The sequence below is a fragment of the Trichosurus vulpecula genome, chromosome 8 (assembly GCF_011100635.1).
Source record: "Trichosurus vulpecula isolate mTriVul1 chromosome 8, mTriVul1.pri, whole genome shotgun sequence".
Taxonomy (NCBI): Eukaryota; Metazoa; Chordata; class Mammalia; order Diprotodontia; family Phalangeridae; genus Trichosurus; species Trichosurus vulpecula.
The window spans coordinates 199,174,112-199,199,229 of record NC_050580.1 but is presented as its reverse complement, the minus strand read 5'-3'; the positions used below and the strand labels follow the sequence as shown (position 1 = coordinate 199,199,229).

Here is a 25,118-nt window from a genome sequence, read left to right as displayed (position 1 = left end):
TTCCTTTGTTGAAGGAGAGACAGGAATGGGGAAATAGGAAAAGATTAAAAACTAACAGAGAAACCAGAAATACAAACATCAAAGACTGATCTTCAAAAGATGCACTATAGCCAAAATTAAGAAATTTTTAAAATATTACACTTTGTGACTTCTGGTAGTCCTAAAGGAATATGGGTCAAAACCTCCTTTTGCAGAATCAAAAGAGCAAGCCAACTTCTAGGGTCTTCACAAATATTTTTTTACATGGCATAAGAAGCATTTTCTTTAAATTTGCAATACAATATTCACACACTGGTAAAGTCAACTTTAAGACTGGTCAAACTCCAACATAATTTGTGAAATTAATACTAAAAGTAGTATCAGTTATGTATGTGTATATATATGTATATCAATAATGTATTGGATGAAAGTTCTTTTCTTTTGGAAGATTGCTGCAAATGTAAATGATAGTAAAAATATCTAATACAGTATACATTAAATCATTTTGAGGATAATAGTCTTCAGAAGGTTTAAAATATAATTTTGTTTCAAAATAAGTTAGACAAGATTACCATAGGAAATTTTTTAGTACTCTAAATCTCTGATTTAATTTCTGTAAATATATGTTTATAGATATTAGGAAAGGCATGTTGGGGAGAAAAAAGTATGGTGTATTTATGCAAATGTTATTGCTTCCCCTTTCCTAATAGCAGCAAATTCCCTCAAACAAGACAGAAAACAGTGCATATATAAGTGCATATTTATATGCAAGCTACTATAAATTATGCTTAAAAAAAATTCTGTTTTTTCAGTGGGCTTGAGTGCCAAGAATTTACTCTGAATTATTCCGAATCATTTCACTGGCCATTTAATTTAAAAAAAAAAAAACCCTCTCCCTATGCCAATACAGGCATACCTTGTTTTATTGCACTTTACAGATACCGCATTTTCTTTTTTAAAGAAATTGAAGATTTGTGGCTACCCCAAATCCAACAAGTCTATCGGCACCATTTTTCCAATACCATGTGCTCACATTGTGTCTCTATGTCACATTTTGGTAATTCTTGCTAAATATTTCAAACTTTTTCATTATTATTATATCTGTTGTGGTGATCTATGATCAGTGATCTTTGATGTTACTATTATCAATGTTTTAGGATGCCATGAACTGCACCCATATAAGACAGGGAACTTAACTGATAAATGTTGTGTGTGTTCTGACTGCTCCATTGACTGGCCGTTCCCCCATCTCTCCCTTTTCTTGGGCCTCCCTATTCCCTGAGACACCACAATATTGACGTTAGGCCAATTAATAACCCTACAATGGCCTCTAAGTGTTCAAGTGAAAGGAAGAGTCAACTGATGTAGCAAACTTCACTGTTGTCTTATTTTAAGAAAATGCTACAGCCACCCTTCAGCAACCACCACCTTGTTCAATCAGCAGCCATCACCACTGAGGCAAGACATTATACCAGCAAAAAGATTACGACTTGCTGAAGGTTCAGATGATAGTTAGCAATTTTTAGCAATAAAGTATTTTTAAATTAAGGTCTGTACATTTTTTAAAAGATTCAATACTACTGTAAACTTAAAAGACTACAGTATAATGTAAATATAACTTTCATATACACTGGGAAACCAAAAAATTCAAATAAATCACTCTACTGCAATATTCACTTTATGGCAGTGGTCTGAAATTGAACCCACGGTATCTCTGAGGTATGCCTGTATACATTTTCAATTAGAGACTAGAAAGTATTCTAGGAGTTTGTCTAGTCACTGACATAGATTGATTGTCCTCAACAGCAACTGCTAATTGTGTCCAGTGAGTCTCATACTGAGATAAAATATTTTTTCCTCAAAAGTCTTTCAGAACACAAGTAAATAAAATATCATTAAATCTATCAATATACATAGTTTACTGAATTGTGTTAAGAGGAGTTTTAATGGAGGTCATAATTTATATTACTAATTTAATGCTGGGTTTTACAAGCTACCGACACAAATCGGTTCTAAGTTAATTAAAGAATAATAGCTCATGTTTTAAAAGTTAATTCAATGTTGATTATTTCACTCTGATTGATATTAAGCTCCAAAAATGACATAAAATGCTTGTACACAAAGATGTATTCTTAAAAAAGAAAGCAAAACTTCAATGTATTTTTATGAAGAATAAATGCCAAAGGGGCATGTTACTAGCCATCTTTGCTCCTGCAACTTCATGTTAAGGAGATAAAAGTTTATCTGTTTCTAAATCAAGTCAAACTACATATATAGGGGTTCAAAGATCACAGAATCATAGGTTTGGAGCCATTTGGTACCACACCTCCTTATTTCACAGAGGAGGAAACTGAGACCTGAGGAGGTTAAATGACTTCTCCAAGGTTACATAAGTAGTGTTAGAGGCAGGTTTGGAATCTAGGTATTCTAATTCAGAGCCAATGCTCTTACCAATGTACCACCTTGTCTCCACACATAAAGAAGAGCAAAACCAGTTCTTTTAGTTGATTCTCAAAGCAAAAAGCAGCCACTACATAGTTTCCTCAGAAAAATTAAGTTCACAAGTTTTTATTTGGAAAAAAAAATCCCTAAACTTGGGCAATATTACAAAGCAGTTGCCTGTACAAAAGCTAACACTAAATACAAGGGTGGATATAACTTGCTAATAATACCTTTTAAGGCTGAACATTTTATTATTGAGTCTTGAATTTTCATACTAAGAAACTTTTAAATATAACACTTATGGAAACAGATATTCTATAGCATAACTATCTTATTTCAAAGGATAGAATATAACATAACTAACTCTGAAACTATTTCTAAATTGTGCCAACACCCCTACCTAACCAGGAACACTTTGCACCTGCTGGTTCAGGACAGAAGACAAGGACCTAAGCAAGTAACTTCTGTGACAGAAATATCAGTGACTGGTAAAAACATCTCAGTATCCCTCAATCAAACCAAATAAAACTTATAATTGCTAATCACTTAATATTTCTTGTTAGAGGATAAATTTGATTCTGAAAAAGCAAAAAGATTAAATTTGATCCTTTCTTCCGAGGTCAACTTAATTTTAAGTTCAAAAGATGACAGCATGCATTAAATATCTCAGAGACATGTAGTGAAAACATCATGCACACAATGAAAAATTCTCTCTCCTCCCCAACTCCCTTCTCCCAAAGAAATGGAATTTACAGATGTCACAGTAAATATATACATTTTGTAGCCTGTAAAGAAAGTCTGTCTGGGGTTATTACATTATCAGAGTTGCTTAAAGACTTTGAGGAATTAAGTAAATTGTTTTCATTCATTCCACAAATACAAATCTATAAATGTAGCCAATTTAAAGTGGCCATTAAAAATGAAATAGAATCAGACTTTTAATAGTAATTTCATAGATCAGTGTGACAGACATTTCCACTATTTTTTTTAATCAAATTTACCTGACCAGCTGCTTTTTAGGGTCTAGTATGTTCAGTAACTTGTCTGCATACACCTTCTTAGAAGCAGTAAAAAGAATGATCTACAAATTCAGGGGAAAAGAAGTAATCATTATACATGATCTAAATATGGGTATTATACTGAATAAAATAAAACAAAAATGTAATCGATTTAAGTATTTTTACCTCATAAATTTGAGACATACGTTCCAGGAATTCCCTGAAGAATGGTCTTAATCGCACATAAACCTAGAGTAACACAAAGAAGGGCTTAAGTAGATGATTACATGAAGAATGAAAACAACTCAGTTACAAGAATTGCTGTGCTCTAGATCTAATGTATTCAAGCCATTAATAATTTCATAACAGAAATAAACACTCATGTAACAAGCTGGAAAGTAACTGAATCCAAAGTATGTACCAAGTAAGCAAAGTTACTTTTGACAGGGTAACAATAGCTATAATCATTTTACTTTGAATAGTTAAAACAGTAGCAAACACTACAATCATATTTCAGTTGGAAAATAATTTAATTAAACATTTTAATTAAAAACTGGAAGTTTTCCCTCAGAGATTTTGATCCACCAATCAGCTCCATCTTCCAGCCAGGTAGTATCCATCCAACTGTGAGAGACTGTGTTGACCACTAGCTGACCTGTCTCAATGACCTTCCTCAACAAATATTCGGTATTTCTTCTTGACAATTACTTGCTAATGATACTTTTATGTCTCCAGCTAAGTTGAGTCGACAAAAGGGACGTCTAGATTGGTGGGCTTAAACAACCAAAAACATGTCAGAAATTGTCATGTTATTTTCCTAACATATAATTCAGAAGTGGCATCTATATTAATATTGCTGGATTACTACTTTCAGGCCAAGAAAAGCAAGTCAGTCATATATCAAAGTACTTATAAGGCCATTACTGTCAATATTAAGAAAGGCTGTGAGGCACCTTATACAACTTTTTTGTCTTTTTGTCCACATTAAAAGTAGCTTAATATGGACACACAACATCCAAGAGCCATGGAAATACACCAAATTTCACCCCCTCCCCAAAATATTTATTTCTAACATGGCTTTATGAAGGGGCATCGTATGATTTCTCCAAAATTTCTCCATTCACTGACAATTCTTCTAACTACTGTAATTTCAGAGTATCCTCCATCAATAGAGATTTTAACTCCTCTATAATGATTTTTGGGAGTTCTTGTGACCAAAAAAATTCACTGCTCTATATCCAACCAGGGAATGTGCCTTTTGGATTTACCAAGGTCATTCTATCACAAATCCATCTAGGTTGGACATGCTAGAGCTTATATTCCACTGACATAGTCTTTGAACACCTAGGGTCACCTCCGTAACACAGGCAGGATGCAGAGCTATCATTGCTAGTGTTGTAAAAAGAAAAAAAAGAAAGTCTTTGTAACCTATCTATAAAGATGTAAGATCTTAAGGGCCAGTTATTAGTAACAATAAAAAACACAAAACTTTACTGTTAGATGAGAAAAACTGATAACTGAAAAGTCAATAAAAATATAAATGTTGAATACAGCATAAACTTCTTAATGTGTAAGATTCAGTATATGTAATAAATTCTTTCACAGCTGAAAGACATTCTACATTCCCCCGAAAAGACTGATTATTTTCAATGGATAGGATATTCCAACAATTACAAACTTCTCCTGTCACCTTGTACTTGCTAAATGAATAAATGAAATGAAACACCAAAGCCGAGGTGCGTTCTTGGGACAACTAATGACTTGTATTTTGTGGTACGAAAAATGTTTTATCTGGGAAATCTTAAAGTAGGTGCTGCACCAAATGCTGAGCTAAGGTGATGACAAGGGCTTTGAGGCAAACTGCCATTTTACAACTGTGGAAAGCTGGGTCAGATGTTCTAAAAAACTACAGTGATGTATTACGGAAATCCAGAGAATTTAATGAGTGGAAGACACCATTAGTGCAACTATTCCTCTGCCCCAATAACTACTACAGATATTCGTACTTTGAATATAAAGAAATAGATTTACTTCTTTCTAATCAGTCAAACATGAGCCTCATCTGGCTTACTACTCTTTATCTTTCCTTCTGTGCTTCAATCACCCAACCACAAAAACACTGATATTTGGTCACTAGCTTTTTACTTGTGGACTCATTTTTCTCTTATCTTACTGTCCAAAATACAACAGCAAAATTGGCTCAAGGTTTCAAGGCTAACAAGCATAATCCTACTCCACATCTACTTCCCTCACTATTAACCCATGTCTGTACAGATCCTAAGAAACAAACCTAGCACATTACTGGCCATAAAAATCAGAGTATAGCTCATTACTTTTCTCCCATACAATCTAGAGAGCAGGTTTAGAGCACTTTACCTCAATACACACACACCCCCCCACCCACCCACTACCCTTAGGCTTAGATATCCATAGTCTAGTCCAAGGACATATTCATCTTAATTATGTCATATCCCATTCTTTACTGCCTATCAACAAATCAAGTTTTTGCTGATAATGCCTTATCACCATTAATTAAGGCATCCTGCCAAACTCCCTGCAACTTTATTATTTATAGAAGGATTGCAATAACTGAGGAAACATAATCTATAAGTTTTCATCTACTTTAGGAAGAAAAAAGTTCTACCCATAACACAGGAGATAAACAGCTTGACTCAAATAGTCTTTTACTAGAATTTCAGCAAATTGAAACCACTATTCAATCTAAGAAATACACCCCCTATAGTCAGTCAATTCAGTCAACTAGCATTTATTAAATGTTTACTACAGTATATTTACCCAAGATCAGTAAGTCTAGAGTATGCTTTATAGTTAAAATCATGTGTGTTCCTCCCCCCCCCAACCCCCCCCCCCCGCCCCAATTCTACTAACAAAATCTCATGATGAACCAAGAGCTTCTTACTAGATAAATCACTGGTAACACATTGCCCATGTAGCCAAGACTTTTTCAACTTGCATTCCCAATTACATTCTCTCTGACAGTTAACAGAAAAGCCCTAACCAAGGCTCTCCCTGTGCTGTCACTGAAGATAAGCCATCTTTTGTATATGGTCAAGAACAAACAGAAAAAACTTTTCAGCTTTACATTTGGATCAATATATTTTTTTCAGTTTTTTATGTGTCTGGCTATACTGGCAGTAGATGGTGAAATATCTGAAGAGTAATAGAAAGATACTCTATCATTTATGCTTTTTACACAGCACAGAATTAAGCTTAGAAATTACTGGACAAAATTTTGCTCAGAAAAATCCCAAATGGAATGCATCTATTTCACAGACTGAGCACTCAATTCTACAATATCAGCTTTGATCTTTTTTTTAACCTTAGATATGATCACTTATCATAGCTTCAGTGTAGCTATTAAACCTCTTTAAAAGAGGAATCTTTGGCTAGTGTTCAGGTTAATTAATCAACAAAACTTTAGTTCAAGTGCCTACTATGTCAAGCATTGTTCTAGATGATACGAAGATTAAAAAAAAAAACAACCAAAAACAAACCAACAAGCACAGCCCCCGTTCTTGAGGAATTCGTATTTTGACAGCATGACCCAAATAGTGACTTTTGAAATTTTTTAAAAATAAAGCTAATTTTTTGCAAACCATGTTGGGAAAGAGGTACAAATGCCTGTCATATATTCCCTTTGTTTTGACTATTAGAATATAGCAGGATCAACTTTAAATTTGACAGATTTTAAAAAATGTATATACAGTATTTCTTAATTCAGGGATTTTGTTGTGGGTTATTTGGGGGGAGGGGAAAGTTGTTAAAGAGTACTTCTTATGAAAAGACGTGGACTGCTGGCTAAGATGTGAGTTTACCACCTCAGGTTGGATACTTCATAATTTCAGGTTAGATTTCTCACATGATTTGGTAGAGGATATAGGTTTGAAGTAGATGAACAGGAAGTGAGGGGATTTTGTGTAAAGAGGTAAGAAAAAGGAAAAGAGTTGGGCGGCTCAGTGAGATCAAAGAAGATATTTAACCATGGAAGAGCAGAACAGAAGTCAGGAAAAGTATAGGAATAGAAGGAGGTTTGAAACAGCAGGGGTTTAAAATGTGAGCAGATACCTGGTGACAGCAACAGAAAGATACAGAGGTAAGGTTAAGTATTATCGGTCATCAATGGATAAGAACAGGTTAAGGAAGGAATTTAGAGGGGGAGGCACACCTGAGTTTGTTAGACAATGTTTGAGATTTTAACCATTTATTAAACTTATTCTCCTAGGCTGATCTCAAAAGGAAAAACAATTCTGTTGTACTTACATTGGGTCCATGCCCTCTACATGCCTCATACCCCTACAGTACTAATCTCATTTCGGTTTCTCTCACCTGCTTTTACCCTGTGTCTCAGCTGAGGCTCCTCTTTCTTTTCATCTGACCATCTTTTTTACTCATCAGTTCATACTCTACCTAACTACTTCTAATTTACATGAAATACTGGTATCCTTTCCCAAATGGAGCTGAGCTCATGTCTCAGGATGGGAATTTAATTACAGTCCTAGCTTAAAAACCCACCAATTCCCAGAGAAACTACTTTCTTCAAAATATTTTTATCCCCTCCCCAATAAAAGCCAACACATGTGGAAAAACATGTCACATTTTATTAACAGCTAACACCATTAAGAAACAGTTATTGTACATTTTTTTTAAACCAAAGACATTTTTGTTAAATAGATTTGATTGCTAAATGGACAGGAATTTGTGAAAGCACCTGTTAGACAGGATTTCTGGCTCAATGTCATTTGTTATGTTTATATCAGCACAGGAGTGTTAGTTATGAGCTGTCAACTGAGATATGGATGTAACATGGTTATAAAGAATTGACTGCTATAATGGTAGTCACTAAACCTGGTTTTTATGGATTTTAGTAAGAACAGTTTGAGGTCTGTCCTGTTGACTTTAAATTCAAATTCATCAGTCTCTCTGACAATGGCTGGATTTCAAGCTGTATGACTGCCAATGTCTGCTAAAGAAATAGCTCAAAGAGCAATTTCTGTCACAGAAAAACTGTCAAACTTAAATTAGCAATTTTTCAGGGCAAAATATTTCAAACGGAGCTATGAAGCCCAGCTGGTAAGCCTAATAAACTCTACACAAAACAAACAAATAACCCTAATACTTTCTGTTAAGGTTCAAATGCCTTTTCTTAGAAATAAAAACTAGCAACCATTGTGGGGATGAGGAAGAAGGCAGATTTGACTCTAATAAGAGAAAAGCATACACATTCATCTAGATTAAAACAGACATGGTGACTGATCTTAAAGTAAAGTGAGTAGGATATTTAAATAGTACCGGGGTAATATGACTAACCCTATGTAGTTAATTATATAAGTACTGGCATTAACTAGTCACTTCAGGCACCTCAAAGTCAACTCAGAGGTGGACAGCTGGTATGAGTAAGAGGATTCCATAGAGCTGAAGTAAACAGCCACAATCACAAAAAGATAACCTAAGACCACTACAGTAATAAGCTGGTTCTCTAACAACTTTAAGGTTTTGTAAATATAGGTACAATTTTCTTGGAGCACCGAAATGTAGGTTGAATGACAGGGCTACAGATGTCAGATCCAAATCCAAACCTCTGTCATAGAAGACCATTCAGAGGTTTTAATACAATAGTTGGTTGGGGGTGGAGGGATGAAGGTGGGGTGTTGCATGGGAGAAGGACAACAGAAGATGAATCTAGGGTATATAAATAAGCTGGGGGGAAAAATTTAAAGTCTGAAAAAATTTGTAAATGAAAGTTTTTCCTGCTTACAAAGGTTAAATTGAAGTCTCATATATGAACCTAAATAATTTAGAATAGGATTAAAAAAGGACACTTATCTTAATGAAACTAAGAAACCATGCTACTTTTAACAGTCAACCACTAAGATTCCAAATATGCAAAACATTGAACAAATGTAAATAATTAAAAACTATCCTTTCAAAAACAATAATCTTCTACAAAAAAATTTTTTTTAAAGGGAAAAAGCCTAACATTTGTAAATTCCCTTTTATCTCTGAAAAGCAGACTGTGGGTTCCATTTTGACTTTAGAAAGATGTCTAATGGCTTGACTAGAATTATTCGTACAAACAAATAATTATGAAACAGTTAATACAGATAAAACAAACAATTTCAACATCAATAGCTATTAGTAAGCATAGGGAAAACTTATTTTCCCTAAGATTTATCTATAATTAACTACAGAAAGTGTGTTCCATTGAAATATTATTCGCTCCTTCCTTCATTTTTCATGGATGAAAATGTCATTTTTATGATGTGAATAGTTGTTTACAAAATGAAAAACAACCCAATTTTAGACTTTTATATTTCAATTAAAAAAATGCAAACTATCTACAAAACACCATTTGGTCGAAGTTCACTAAGTCATTAATCACAGAACTCAACAGAGGCGGAAATGCTTGTGTACTTCTTACAACTCCTCAATCTAGGGTCTTTTTGGACTATTTTGTACTCTACTGAAGCAAAAACAAAACAAAAGAACTAACCCTAATAGGAGTGACTACAGAGAAGAAACAAAGGCCAATCACTGTTTACTACTGTGTTGTCATCAAAATTATCCCAAGTTGTAAGATGCTCAAGAGGCAATCACTACAGCAAAGGACAAGAAGTTGAATCTTTTGCTAAGTAAGGCTCCCCGCCCCACCCTTACCCCAACTTTAACCCCAAAGTAACTTCTTCTTACAAAACAGATGAGTTCAAGAATAAAAGCTTCCTCTTAGCAAACAGCTCCCTATTGGATCCTATCTCTCCTTGAATGTGCTTACCACAATCTGATTTCTGGACAGCTGACCCAAAGTTTGTTGTTTTACTGTTCTTCAGAAAGCCACTGGCTAGTCTCATTGGAGAATAGAGCTCAAAATCTCTGATGCCCCTGCCATACTTTATAGAATGAGAAGTTGGACAACAACACAGTTAGTTTTGGTTGCACTGTGGTAGAACATATGAGGCATCTTCTTTTTGTCTTCAATTAGCCACATGATTGGCCTAAGTAGCTGTGATACATCTTCAAAAAACAGAGCTCCAGTTCTTGATGGAGAGAGAGGAAGGTCATTGAGGAGGTGGTTCAGCTGAAAAGCTGATTGAAAAATCTGTCTTTATATTCAATCAATCCTGCTTGTGGATAGAAGTCATCTTCTGGATGGAAGAGGGAGTGAGATGACCTAGAGTCTTGAATTGGTGGATCTGCAGGAACAGAAACTAAATACAGTGGAGACCTCTTAACCGAGTAACACCACGAGATGGATTTCCTGACAATGTGCCAATATAAGTTAAAAATATATATATGTGCTTTGGAACTGAACATGCATTCCCGTTTTCCAGATATTAAATGCATTTATACAAGTATGAATAAGCACATTTTTGAATTACTAATTAGGTCATTTGCTTTCTGGAAAAAAAAAAACCCAAAAAAATCCTGAATTAAAAAAAAACAAAACAAAACATGAAGACCTTACACACACAAAACCCTGTGTACTTTTTTCCCTTGGTGTGCTCCACACCCTGACTAAGAAGAGAAATGCTGGTTTAATTCTGAATGATTTTTATTCTATACATAATTCTACACATTTGACTTAACAGAGCTGAGCTAGCCCATAGTACTGTCTGTAGCACATATGTAGTATTTATATTTGAGAAGGACCACATACGTCTCTTGCTCCCTTGGGTAGAATTAAAGACTGCTCAAAGTTAAAGATTTAAAACTTTCTTGGGGTGTTATTTGCTATTAAATACTACCTGCTACTCAATTCTAGCTAAAAAAAAATAACTGAAACATACTCCTATTCATCTACCAGAAAAGAAAACAACATGGGGCAGGGTAACTTTTAAATGTTAATAGCCACTTTAGAATCTACTAAGGGTAAACGGCTCCAAGACTAGCTATGAAAAGACTAATGAAGTCCACCAGCAGGATGGCTGCAGAACTATTCCTGAATAAAAGATTTGATAAAATGTGTATTTTACTTCTTTCCTTTTGTTTTAAAAGTATGTAAACTTATTGTAATAGTGCCCAGGAAAACAGAAATAAAAAACCTCTTTTGGAGAAGAAAAGGAAAGAAAGCATATATGGATAACGTTAAATACATGCCAAAATAGAACAAAGGGAAATTAATTTCAAACAGCACTTTATCTACAATACTAATACAGCTTTAAGAATCTAATTCAGATGAAGAATTTAGTTATGTTTCAATACTATTTGGTTTTTAATTTCAAACAAGCTTCTGGTTTATATGCAAAGGTATGCTCCTCGAATATAAAACTAGCATTTTCCATGTTGCTTATTTCTTATTTCCATGTTGCCATACCGTATTATAGTTGTTAAATATTTAAGTTATATCTTACCTAATAATGTGGTTTCTCCAAATTCTCCTAGATCATCTCAGACCCTTGTGTATATTTCTTCTTTGCCAGCAGATGGAGACAACACCACTGAAAGTTTAAAAAACATCATTCCCTGTTTAAAGGGAGCTTGCTGGTCTGAAAACTGTGGGGAACCCTAGCCCAAAGATTTCTCCAAACTGGTAACTAAAAAGACTAGATATTTCAAAAGCAGAAGTATGACTACATCAAAACTATAAAAACCAAGATAAGGTACAAAATGGTCACCAGGAACATCCTCAAAATACTTCCAAAGGGGAACTCTACCCATGACATAGTAACTAAAATAGTTAACATTCAAAGGCTAGCAACATCTCTGAGTTTTTAAAGAATCAACTCTCTAACTCACTGCTCTTACATCAGGATAGAATATTTATTTTTTCAAGTTTTTCCTGAAAGCCCCTTACTATACACTTAATTCAGAAGGAAAATCTCTTTAAGAATGTCTAAAAAAACAAACATCCTTAGGATTACACTGAAACAGGAGAGCAATTCTGAGATTTTTTTTTTTGCAGTCATTAATTATATGCACTTCCAGAATTATGTGCCAAGTATGATACAACATGCATATTCACATAGAATAATCTGAACTTTATAAACAAGGTGGAGGAGGGGGGAAAAGAAAGTTAAAGCAGAAATAGTAAAAGGGTAGAAGAGACTTCAATTCAAATGTATGAAATATGGAAAAGAAATGGGGGAAAGAGGGAATCAAACTCCTCTATTTTCCACGTTCACTATTTCACCACTAAAAACCACACAGACCAAAATTTTAAATATTCTGGAAGTTCAAGATACGACGAAAAGCAACATTAACAAATTTTTCAAATCAAGATCTTATTCCCTTACAAACCTAATAAAAACCTAAGTCAATCAGAGAGAAAATTAAGCCACTCCTATGATATTCACCTCAACATTTCTTTTCTACAAACATACTAACTAAAATCAATACCAACTGTTCCATAATTAGCTTATCTATTTGTAAATTTAAACAGATAGTTTCATTTTGCCAGATCAAATGAACATCCAGTTAAAAAAAACCCCTCAAAGGACCTCAGATAGTTCTCTTTATACATAACTTTTATTTCTTCCCCTTTTTATCAGTATATTTCATCAGTAGTAGGCAATTCAAATAAAAAAAGTTGCCATAGCACCTGGGAGTTATTCTAATACTGAATTCAAATAAAGTAGCACTTGAAGCAATTGCTAAAATAAATCCCGTGATCACGATCACTCCACACTGCGAATGTTCAACAATTTCTGGACCAAAGTCTAGTCAATTCAACCAACAAAGAATCCACTTGTAACTGAATAAACAACCAATAAGCCAACTTCTCATCATGTATTATGTGTAGATATCTGTAGCATTTTTTCCCTCAGATTTTTAAAAGTCTAGGCAGTCTTTCCCTTGCCATTTAGCACTGCACCTAGAGTACCTTTCCCTAAGCCATTAATTAGTGGACATTCAGGGAAGGATAATCCATCTTAATATTATCACCTTATGGTGCTTCATAGTTTTCAAAATATGTATAAATTTAATTTGAACTCCAAAACCAAATACATACAACTGTTTTTTTCCACACCATCAATGATCCCTATCGGTAATACAGATGAGGTATATATATCTAGTTACAAAGCCTTAAGCAAACTGCTGACTATGAAATATAGAATTCTGTAATTAAAACGGCTAATTTAGATAACCACAGATTCTAAAAACTACATCATAGCAATATAAAAATATTGACCAACAAAAAAAAATTAGTTTTCTCATATTTAGGGGGATTAACAAAACGAAACAAACAAGACCAGGTGTGTTAACCTGGTAATTTTCTCTCAGGGGAGCTACAATTTCAGTGCTCCTGCCTCCACCTGCTGGCAAACAAGATTATAAAACTAAGCAGAGGACACTGGTAAAAAAAAGATTGTTAGCATTTTTCTCAAGAAATTAATGGTTTTATGTTACTACTGAAGAGTATTATTTTACTAGTAATGTCTTCAAAAATTCTTATGAAATCCAAGTCATTACACATAGTTGTATACAGATCAACATTTTTACCTCTTAAGAATTGTAATAAAAGATCTGTTGGTTCATTATGTTGTCTAAAAGGTCAAAAATAAATTAATAATTTATAAATATTTTTCTAATTACCTGATAAATGACATCTTGGAAAAGGACTGGAAAAGTGAGTGCAGCATCCTCTAGTTCATTTAGACTACAGTGCACTAGTGTTTCATCCTAAAAACAAAACACACATTGACCAAACCAAGGAAGACCTCAAATGAATTTTTTAAAAATTCATTCTTTTCATTATCACCCCCAAACAGCATTTATTAAAGCACCCATCCATATGTAGAATTATTTAATTTATAATCCTTGGTTGCAGGGTCGAAAGCTATTTGTATATACTGTCCAGCAATTGTCTCTAAATATTGGTGTTGCAAGATCACAACTGCAAAAGTCTTATATAAGTGGAAACTGCTTTCAATAAGCAAGACTGTGCAGGCATGCATGTGTGTGTGCATTTTAGGAGTTGTATCTATCTAAGTAAAACACAAATAAATTCTAGACATGTAGGGTAAAAAGGGGGAAAAAGCAATGGACCAAAAGTCAGGAGACCTGAGTTCTAGTCCTGGCTCTGCCACTAAGTATTTAGCTGTGGAATCTTGGGTAAATCCTTTTTTGGGTCTCAGTTTCCCCATCTTCAAAATAGTAGGGAAAGGGAAGAGTGGAAGGAATTAAACTAAATGTTTAAAAATTCTTCCAATTCTAAAAAAATCCTATTGGCTATGTAACTTAACAGAGGCAAGGTAGACTCATGACAATCTTGGTCCTTAATTTCTTTCTGCTCACTGAGAGGAAAAAGGGAGGATTAGGAGCCATTAATTTTAAGAGATGAAAATTTTCTCTTTTTTTAGTTCAACTCTGAATGATGAAAATAAGATTTTTTCACTCCTACTAAGATTCCATAGAACTCTTTTTTTTTTTTTAAATAGAGACAATATTCATAGAGGAAATTCTTTCATGACCTAGGACTAAATGAATTCTAACACTAATGTCCACTTTTTTGACTACACATTAGATTAGCTGTTATATGCTTGTTAATTTAAAATTAATTCTACAAAGCAAAATGTCAGGGGATCTGCTTAGGCTCTTAACTTTTCCTCTCCCCTAGAATCAAATCATGAACCAATTTTGTTGCTTTTTCAGCCACAACATATCTGAATTACATCTATTCGTCTCTATCACCTTCCACAAAAATAGTGAATTACTAAGCACGAGTATCTTAATAAGCTAAAGTCTTCTCCCCAGCAACTAAATATAGCCAACTTGGCTGTTACGATAAATCCTCACCATCAAATCACCTTACAGCTTCTACCTTCCAAGAAATCTTGAACTATTCATATCATTTTAAAACTCTCCATACCTTCTTAACCCTATCATTCCTGCCTTCCTATTTATCCTAAGCATTCTAGTGAAATAATTATTACTTGGTGTACGTTAATTTTCCCAGCCATTGGACCTCCTCACTCTATCCCATTTTTTTTAACACAATTACCTACAACAAATTCTATTTCATGTCTAATAAGCTACCTTCAAAACCTTAATCCATCTGGATGCCTTTCGCAAGCCACTTTAGCCTGAGATATGGCAATGGGAAATAATAAAAACTATTTGCCAAATTCTGAAATCCAGATTATTCTCACTATAGAGAAAACAGAAAAAAAATTATTTGCTTATATATGTAGTCTGCACAAGGGCTAAGGCATGTCTTTTCCATTATGGAGGGCATCAGTCATGCTGTGACTTTTAAATAGTCAAATAAACAAAAGCCTTTCCAATCTATTGCTTTTTTTTTTTGGTTTGTTTTCCACACAGAAGAGATAGAAGGTGAATGCAATGATTTTATGAAAACTAGATGTGATCGATAACAATAATGTGCTTGGGGAACACCGTTGTGAGCTTTTTAAAGCTTTCTTACTATAAAAAAAAACAAATTAAGTTTTTATTCATATCAAGAGAACATAAAAAGTGTCAGTCATGGTAATGGGGTCATGTTCTGGGTCTCTATTATTAAACTCTTGGTAATAAAGTTTCCTGGCATTCGACACCACTTAAAAATAAGTATAGTGAGATGGGTACAATCTTACATAATGAGCTTTACTAAGATAAGTTCTATATGGTTCTTGCAAGGAAAGAGGATCCTCCCCAAAGAGAAGGAAATCTGACATCTAACAATTGTGGTTACAATGAAAAGAAAGAAGTTAAAAGTTGGGTGGATGGAAAAACCTGGGTCCTAAGGATAGGACTAAGCACTGATAAAAGAAGAGAGAAGAAATAAATATCTGAATGTAAAAAAGTCAAGACCCCTGCATTATGGCACATTTACATAAAAATTTTCAGTACACTGACAATATACTTTATATAGACATATCCCTTATTTTGGGAAGTATTTTCACTTTAAGAATACCAAATCAATGATCCTTTTACTCTCTCTTCCTCTACAGATTATATACTCACCAAGTCTAGGACTAGGGAAAATTCTGGCGTACTTCTTGTTTTCAAAGGAAGAGCTGGCTTCCTATTTAGCTGTTCCTCTGTCAATGGGGGAACATGCTTGATAAAATAATAGCTACAAGAAAAAAGTTCACAAGAATTACATCAATATTCTATTTGTGCCCACTTTTAAATTGTCAACTAAAGTTTATACTTAACTGAAACATACGGTATATTAAAAATCTAAGGAGCAATACAAGCTGAAAGACAACTGACTCAGATACAGAAGGAGCTTCAGTGCTTTAGGAAAACCACTTATACTTACGGATCAAATACTTCCCAGTCTTCTTCATAGGTTGCTTCTGCATGGGCTGATGAATAACCACTATCTGGAGACACAGGTGCTAAAATTCAGTAAAGTAAAACAAAACATTTTACTTGATGCTTAAAAGCTTCAATAAAGTAAGCTTTTTACTGCTTTAACACTGCTACATATAAAGTCCTGAAGCATTTTTAACTTTTAAGAGCTTCATTTTTTAAGTATGAAAAAGAATCTGTCAAAATTTTAAAACAAATTAAATAGTATATTCTTATTTCAGATACCCTGATATGATGAGAATAGCATTTAATGACTAATTTGGTAGTTCTTACAATGGACTGAAGATCAAATAGAGAGCCTGGGATCAAAGAGGGCCACCTGAGAGACTGTTCAAATCTGAAGTGATGACAGTCTGGATGTAGATAGTAAAAACAGGAATGCATAGGAAAGGACAAATAGAGGCCTTTCAAAAGAGGGCTGACAAGAGTTGGTCCATAGTTTTTCCCCTCTCCTTTTCTTCATAAGGCGACAGATGGGCATGAAAATGAATAGTTTAATTTTGGATAAACTGATAGTTCATAAAAATAAGTGTAAACTCACTGTTATGAACAGAAACTATTCCACACCAGATATATACTTGTCTTACTTAGATGTGTAAAAAAATTTTTTAATTCAATGGTGAGAAAGAAAATCATTAATTATCAAGTTAGTCTTGCACTTGCGTTGAGTCCAAAATCAAATAATCCCAACCCCAGAAAACTACATTAATCTTTTTAAAAATTTATTTATTTTTAGTTTTCAACATTCACTTTTATAAGATTTTGAGTTCTAAAATTTTCCCCTTCCCCCCTTCCTCATACAGCATGCAATCTGATATGTACAATCATATTAAACATAAGAAAACTCTATTAATAAGAAACTGTCACTTGACAATTTTGCAAACATAAGACAGAACACTTTTGAGGATTTTGTAAGTCACTGGGGTCAGTGGGTTCCTCTCACTGCATATGACTGTCATAAATTCTGATTACTTCAGTAATAGCTACTTACATTTTAAGTATAAGGTTATCTTCACCCAAGGGACACCATCTTGGAAGGCAGGTTTCCACTTGAGAACTAGCTTATCATCCCCTTTCACCCCTTATCTTGAAGCCAAAGTTACAATCTTGTCTCAACTTCAATACTGCTGGAAGCCCCCACCTAAAACTTTGGGTTTTGTTCACTCTTTTAGGTTTTGCATATTGTTTCCTCCTCCCTACAGCTAGCAAAGCCCTAAAGCTTAACTCGGAATTCCCTGCACTCCTTTATCTATACTCTTACAGTTTTAGATGCAAATTCCTTACTCTTGATATGTACTCCTGATTCATTTCAATTCCATACCTCTCCCAAGTTCCAATCATCTATTTTTTGCCCACCTTTTCCACTGGAAGCCTGCATTCTACCCCACTATCAAAGAAGCAAATTCATCTTACGTTCCTACCTCCTCATACTGAACTAAGGCTTTTCTACTACACCACATTCCTCATTACTTCCTCACACTGGCTTCTCAATTTCTCTCAATTCACTTCAAGCCTAAGAGGTATTGGCGTATTTTCTTACTTTCCACAGCCACTTTGAAACCTTTCTTCTACCACTATCATCCGACCACCTCTCTTTTAGCTGACAATATTTTCTCCCAATTCTTATCACCTGATCTACTTACCTCTAGGACACTCATCTTCATTAATATGACTTCAGAATCTGGCTTACCACCTTCCCCAGTCATAATCGACAATGATGACCATTATGATTACTTGGACTCTTAAAATTTCTTAATTTCCACAACTCTAAAGATGATGCCCATCTTCACGAAACTGCTGTCACCACTAGAAGAGTGGTCACATAGCTAGATCTTACTATCACTTGAAACAGCTCAATTTCTATCTTGTTCAATTTAAATTCTACCAGATAACAACCTCCTGTCCCCTCCATCTCTCCCAAAATCTGAATCTCTGTTCTCACCATGACCTCTGGTCTCTCAAACCCTAGTCTTCCAGGCCATCCTTCTGACTAGGTTTCAATTCCTCACCCTTTCTTTGTAGCTTGACTGTAGTACAACTGTTTTTTTCACTGGTACACATCTTTTCCTGACCATCTGCTGTTCTTGTCTTGCTAACTCCTCCTCCCATCATCTGGCTCTTCTCCATCAAGCAGAGCTAAGTACTGGTAGGGTACAACTTGTATTAAGTCAGCCATCTCCTGTCTGGTGGCTGCAGAGAAAACCATTCTCCTTATCAGAGCTAACTACTGTAACATACCCTTGTTTTCCATTTCCAATCTCCCCTGGCACCCCGTTCCATCAATTATGCTCTTCAAAGCATCTTTGCTCTCTTCCTCTGCTGGTTCTTTTCATCAGCTTACAGAAATGCTAAGGTCAAGCAAACATCCCCTTGATCTTGCTATCCACTTCAAGCTAATGTCTTCTCTTTGCCCTCCTCCACTTTCATTGCTAAATTTCTAGCTGGTGTAGTCAACATCTGCTACCTTTTACGTTCTTACTACTTATTCAATCCTCAACTCTCTATACAACCTGGTTTCCAGGGCTGTCATCCAGGAGTGCTTGAATATGGTCACTAAATGCAAACTCTAATAGTCTCTTCTCATTAAATGCAAAACCTAATGGATTTCATCTCATTTTTCATCATCCTTGGATCTTTTTTTTTAGCACTTAAAAATGCTGACTTCTTTCCTTCTCAGTATTCTCTCCTTTTTGCTTTTTTTTTTTTTTTGGATACTGCTCTCTTCTAATTCTCTTGCTAAATCTCTTACTTATTATCTCACTTGGTTTCCTTCACTGATTTTCTGCATCTAGCTCACAAACGAGCGTTCCTTAAGCCTCTATGCTCTGTTTTCTTCTCTAAATGCTCTTCCTTGGTTTCTTCAGTTACTATATTTATAAGGATGACTCCTAAATCTTTATCTCAACCAACCCTGAACTCTACGGTCTGAACTACTTTTAACCCATCATACCTTAAGATGGGTTCAAATTTCATCTCTAATGCAGGACTAGAAGAGGTCTCTTCCATCTCTAGAGCTACGATCCTATGACACCTTCTTCTGAAAGCCTGTATTTTTTCCTAGATTACACATTTATGCTGCTTGCACTACCACGCTCCTACGCTTAAAACCCTCAAGTCATTCTTTACATTTTCTAACATTCAATCATGGCCACACCTTGTCAATTCTACCAATCCAATATCTTTTGCACCTGGGCCACACCCTTTCCATTTCTATTACCACTGCTTTTTAATGATGTTTGTAATATGTATTATTGTAATAATGCAAGAGACTCCTACTGAGGGTCTTGGTCACCCTTTCTCCAAATCACTCTTCACACTATAATCAAACTAATTTTCCCTAATGCACAAATCTGATCACATCTCTCACACTGCTAAAAAACCTTTAGTGGCTCTCCAACGTCTAGAAATAATACAAACTCATTTGTATGATGTTCAAAATGCTCCGTGTTTTGGATCCAGTGGATTTTTCTAACTTTATTGGCATTATTCCCCTTTGTGAACTCTAAGTTCCAGCCTAACTAGGTTATCCCATCTTCCCCAGTTTACTCCAACCTTTTTCTATGCCTCTGTAATCTCCCCCCTGGCCCCCCCTGCTTGAAATGGATTTTTCCTCCATGCCTTCTTCTACCTGGCATCATACTTGAAGCTTCTTTTAAGTCCCAGAACAGGTGCTACTTCCTTCTAAAGTCTTTCCTAATTCCACAATTAGAAGTGATCCCATATCTCCTTTAATGACTCAGGATAATCTGACTTTCTTATACACTCTGCATTCTCCTTGTCCCCCAAGAGTTTTATAAAATATAAAGTTAGAAAAGGTCTTTAGAGAAATTTCAGTGCAATATCTTCATTTGGAAGCTGAGAACTAGAGAAGTTAAGTGACTTGACTAAGGTCAAATAGCGAAAATGATACACACTCAAGATCTGAACTTCAAATCTAGTACCTTTTCTACTTCATCTCACTGCCTACTCTTGTAGATGGTCTAAAACGAGATTTGTATACAGGTCTCATTTCCTTACTAAATGTCCTCAAAGGACTGTTGCTTTTCATTTGCATTTCCAGTGTCTACCATGCCTTGAACTAACAATCAAGAAAAGGAAATGAGGGAAGGACGAATAACTAAATCTATACTAACAATGAAGAGGAGCTTATAGTTATTTCTACAGTGATCCTAGGAACCTAGAAAGAGTAGAAATACTTTTTATAGACCTAAGGAAGGGCTGGGCACGTACTCATTCTAGTTATACCACTCCTGAATTACATTCTTCCCCTAACAGGGCCCATGGCAGTCTCCCAAACTCTGTGGTAAATACTTTTTTCCCCCTTTCTATTCTTGAAGCATGTCTATTACAACTCTTGTAGCCATACAATCTGTATTCCTTAATGTCAGATAGATTTATTAATCTGGAGAAGGCCTTCCTCTCAGTCTCAGAGTCTATTAGGAAAGTTTTATTTAGCAATTTTAAGTACATTTGAAAATGTGTGCACTCCAATAGGCTCAGGTTGGTGTTATAGTTCAAATACATTAAGTAATTTTAAGAAGTGTTCACACATAGACAAAATATATCTGAAAGTTCAGAGGTATCTAAGAATGCTTGTGAAAATATTTAACTAGCAGGGTTGATTTTTAAAACTAATTTTTAGCCAAGTATTAATTCTCAGCTGATAAAAAGCTTTAGATTAGTTACAATATGATCTTGAAAGTGACAACTTAAAATCTCCTCTTTGAATAAATTTCACTAAATATTTTGGGAGAAAAAATATATGCATTTACTTGTCTACTTTAAAGTTTATGCATAATTTATTCTCTTATAACATAGAGTTATTTAAAGGATGTCTTTACCTGTAAGAGGTGGTATATCACGATTAGTAGCTTCTTCCACTTCTTCTAAACCATTATTTATCGTAGGTCTTACTTGGACTGCTTGATTTGAATAGGCTGTTCCATTTGTTGATGTAGTTGTACTGGTAGTGATTTCATCTACCTGTTCCATATCAAGCTGTTTTACGATTTCTTCAGCTTCCACAGCTTGTCCGGGGGAATCTGATCCTGATGTTCCTGAAATTATGATTCAATAAACTAAAAATCATTATTCTTAAAATTAAATTATCCCAAAGGATTATAATCCACTTCCTGGAAAAAAAAAGGCAGGCGGGAGGATGACACTGAAATACCGTAAAATTTCATGTTTCTGATAATAGGTTAGATAGATCGTTTCTTCAGAGAAAGTTCAACAAAGAATCTTCAAGTACTTAAAGAATGCTTTATTGGTGTCTTTTTTTTTTTAACTGCAGTCATTTCCTAATTAGCATTGCTCCCTCTCCAAATACGAACACCTTTGTAACAAAGAAAAGTGTTAAAACTGGTCGACTTATTTTCTGGGACCAATATTGGTCATTGTAATTAATCTGCATTTACCTACATTTTAGTATTGTTTTCATATGCATTATAGTACTAGGTGTATATATATTGTAAGCACTTTAGAAGTACCCAGCAACATGGAAGAAACTGAAACACAACAGAAATAAAAATAAAATAAATATAAATAATTTCTATTGGGCGGAGCCAAGATGGCAGCTGGTAAGCAGGGACTAGTGTGAGCTCCGTATCAAGTCCCTCCAAAAACCTATAAAAAATGGCTCTGAACCAATTCTAGAATGGCAGAACCCACAGAACAGCAGAGGGAAGCAGGGCTCCAGCCCAGGACAGCCTGGATGGTCTCTGGGTGAGGTCTATTCCACACGGAGCTGGGAGCTGGGAACGGAGTGGAGCAGAGCCCAGCCTGAGTGCCGTGGAACAACCAAACTTGGAGTTGGGCGGATGGGGCCCCTAGCGCCCTGATTATGTGAGCTGCGGCAGTTACCGGGCTCCCCAACCCACAAACACCAAAGACTGTGGAGAAGGATAGTGGGAAAAGCTGCGGGAGTGGAAGGAGTTCGCGGTTCTGCTTCCAGCCCCAGGGGCAGCGGAGGTGGGGCAGCTACAGTTGCTGCCCCTTCTGGCCCCAGGCCCACCTGGTGGGAGGAATTAAGTGGTGGATCAGAGCAGGAGTGTACAGCCTGCTAAAGATCTAAGCCCAGCCCGGGCTGGGGGTTCTTGGGGAAGGAGGAATGCTGGTGTGACAGAGCCGGCACCTCCCCCCGAAACATGGAACATAGAACTCGTTAGTCTACAAGCAGTCATACCCTACTGAAAAACTCAAGGGTCAAGTTAGTTGGTTGGGAATATGGCCAGGCAGCGAAAACACACCCAGATTCAGTCTCAGACTTTGGATTCTTTCTTTGGTGACAAAGAAGACCAAAACATACAGCCTAAAAGAAGACAACAAAGTCATAGAGCCTACAACAAAAGCCTCCAAGAAAAACATGAACTGGTCTCAAGCCATGGAAGAGCTCAAAAAGGATTTGGAAAAGCAAGTTAGAGAAGTAGAGGAAAAATTGGGAGGAGAAATGAGAAGGATGAGAGAAAACCATGAAAAACAAGTCAATGACTTGCTAAAGGAGACCCAAAAAAATACTGAAAAATACACTGAAGAAAACAGCACCTTAAAAAATAGATTAACTCAAATGGCAAAAGAGCTCCAAAAAGCCAATGAGGAGAAGAATGCCTTGAAAGGCAGAATTAGCCAAATGGAAAAGGAGGTCCAAAAGACCACTGAAGAACATACTACTTTAAAAATTAGATTGGAGCAAGTGGAAGCTAGTGACTTTATGAGAAATCAGGTTATTATAAAACAGAACCAAAGGAATGAAAAAATGGAAGACAATGTGAAATACCTCCTTGGAAAAACCGCTGACCTGGAAAATAGATCCAGGAGAGATAATTTAAAAATTATTGGACTACCTGAAAGCCATGATCAAAAAAAGAGCCTAGACACCATCTTTCAAGAAATTATCAAGGAGAACTGCCCTGATATTCTAGAGCCACAGGGCAAAATAGAAATTGAAAGAATCCATCGATCGCCTCCTCAAATAGATCCCAAAAAGAAATCTCCTAGGAATATTGTCGCCAAATTCCAGAGCTCCCAGATCAAGGAGAAAATACTGCAAGCAGCCAGAAAGAAACAATTTGAGTATTGTGGAAACCCAATCAGAATAACCCAAGATCTGGCAGCTTCTACATTAAGAGATCGAAGGGCTTGGAATGAGATATTCCGGAGATCAATGGAGCTAGGATTAAAACCTAGAATCACCTACCCAGCAAAACTGAGTATCATGCTCCAAGGCAAAATATGGACTTTCAATAAAATAGAGGACTTTCAAGCTTTCTCAGTGAAAAGACCAGGACTGAATAGAAAATTTGACTTTCAAACACAAGAATCAAGAGAAGCATGAAAAGGTAATCAAGAAACAGAAATTGCAAGGGACTCACTAAAGTTGAACTGTTTTGTTTACATTCCTACATGGAAAGATGACATGTATGATTCATGAGACCTCAGTATTAGGGTAGCTGAAAGGAATATGTATATATATATGTTTATGTATATATATAAGTGAATGTGTATGTATGTGTATATCTATGTGTGTATGTATGTATGTATGTGTATATATATATATGTGTGTGTGTGTGTGTATGTATGTATATATATATGTAAAAGAGAGAGAGCAGACACAGGGTGAGTTGAAGATGAAGGGAAGATATCTAAAAGAAATAAAATGAAATTAAGGGATGAGAGAGCAACATACTGAGAGAGGGAGATAGGGAGAGATAGAATGGGATGGATTATCTCGCATAAAGGTGGCAAGAGGAAGCAGTTCTGTGGGAGGAGGGGAGAGGGCAAGTGAGGGGGGAATGAGTGAACCTTGCTCTCATCAGATTTGGCCTGAGGAGGGAATACCATACATACTCTGTTGGGTATCTTACCCCACAGGAAAGAAGAGGGAAGAAGATAAAAAAAAATAAAAGGCGGGGGGATGATGGAGGGGAGGGCAGATGGGGGTGGAGGTAATCAAAACAAACACTTTGGAAAGGGGACAGGGTCAGGGGAGAAAATTCAGTAAAGCGGGATGGGTTGGGAAGGAGCAAAATGAAGTTAGTCTTTCACAACATGAGTAGTGTGGAAGGGTTATACATAATGATACTCATGTGGCCTAGGTTGAATTGCTTGACTTCTTAGGGAGGGTGGGTGGGAAGGGAAAAGGGGAGAGGATTTGGAACTAAAAGTTTTAAAAACAGATGTTCAAAAACAAAAAAAAAAGTTTTTGCATGCAACTAAAAAATAAGATACACAGGCAATGGGGCGTAGAAATTTATCTTGCCCTACAAGAAAGGAAGGGAAAAGGGAATGAGAGGGGAGGGGGGTGATAGAGGGGAGGGCTGACTGGGGAACAGGGCAACCAGAATATATGCCATCTTGGAGTGGGGTGGAGGGTAGAAATGGGGAGAAAATTTGTAATTCAAACTGTTGTGAAAATCAATGCTAAAAACT

General features: G+C 35.7%; 1 protein-coding gene across 3 annotated transcripts in view; it reads right to left on the bottom strand.

Moving 5' to 3' along the window:
* Positions 1-25,118, bottom strand: part of CTDSPL2 (CTD small phosphatase like 2) — a 117,512-nt gene that overhangs the window by 6,018 nt on the left and 86,376 nt on the right. For all 3 annotated transcript variants that reach the window (XM_036736176.1, XM_036736179.1, XM_036736177.1), the window contains 6 exons: positions 21,533-21,748; positions 16,639-16,717; positions 16,338-16,449; positions 13,968-14,054; positions 3,606-3,668; positions 3,423-3,502 (listed from right to left, as the gene is read on the bottom strand). In XM_036736176.1, the coding sequence (XP_036592071.1) occupies positions 3,423-3,502; positions 3,606-3,668; positions 13,968-14,054; positions 16,338-16,449; positions 16,639-16,717; positions 21,533-21,748 (637 nt within the window). The remainder of the gene's footprint in view (positions 1-3,422; positions 3,503-3,605; positions 3,669-13,967; positions 14,055-16,337; positions 16,450-16,638; positions 16,718-21,532; positions 21,749-25,118) is intronic.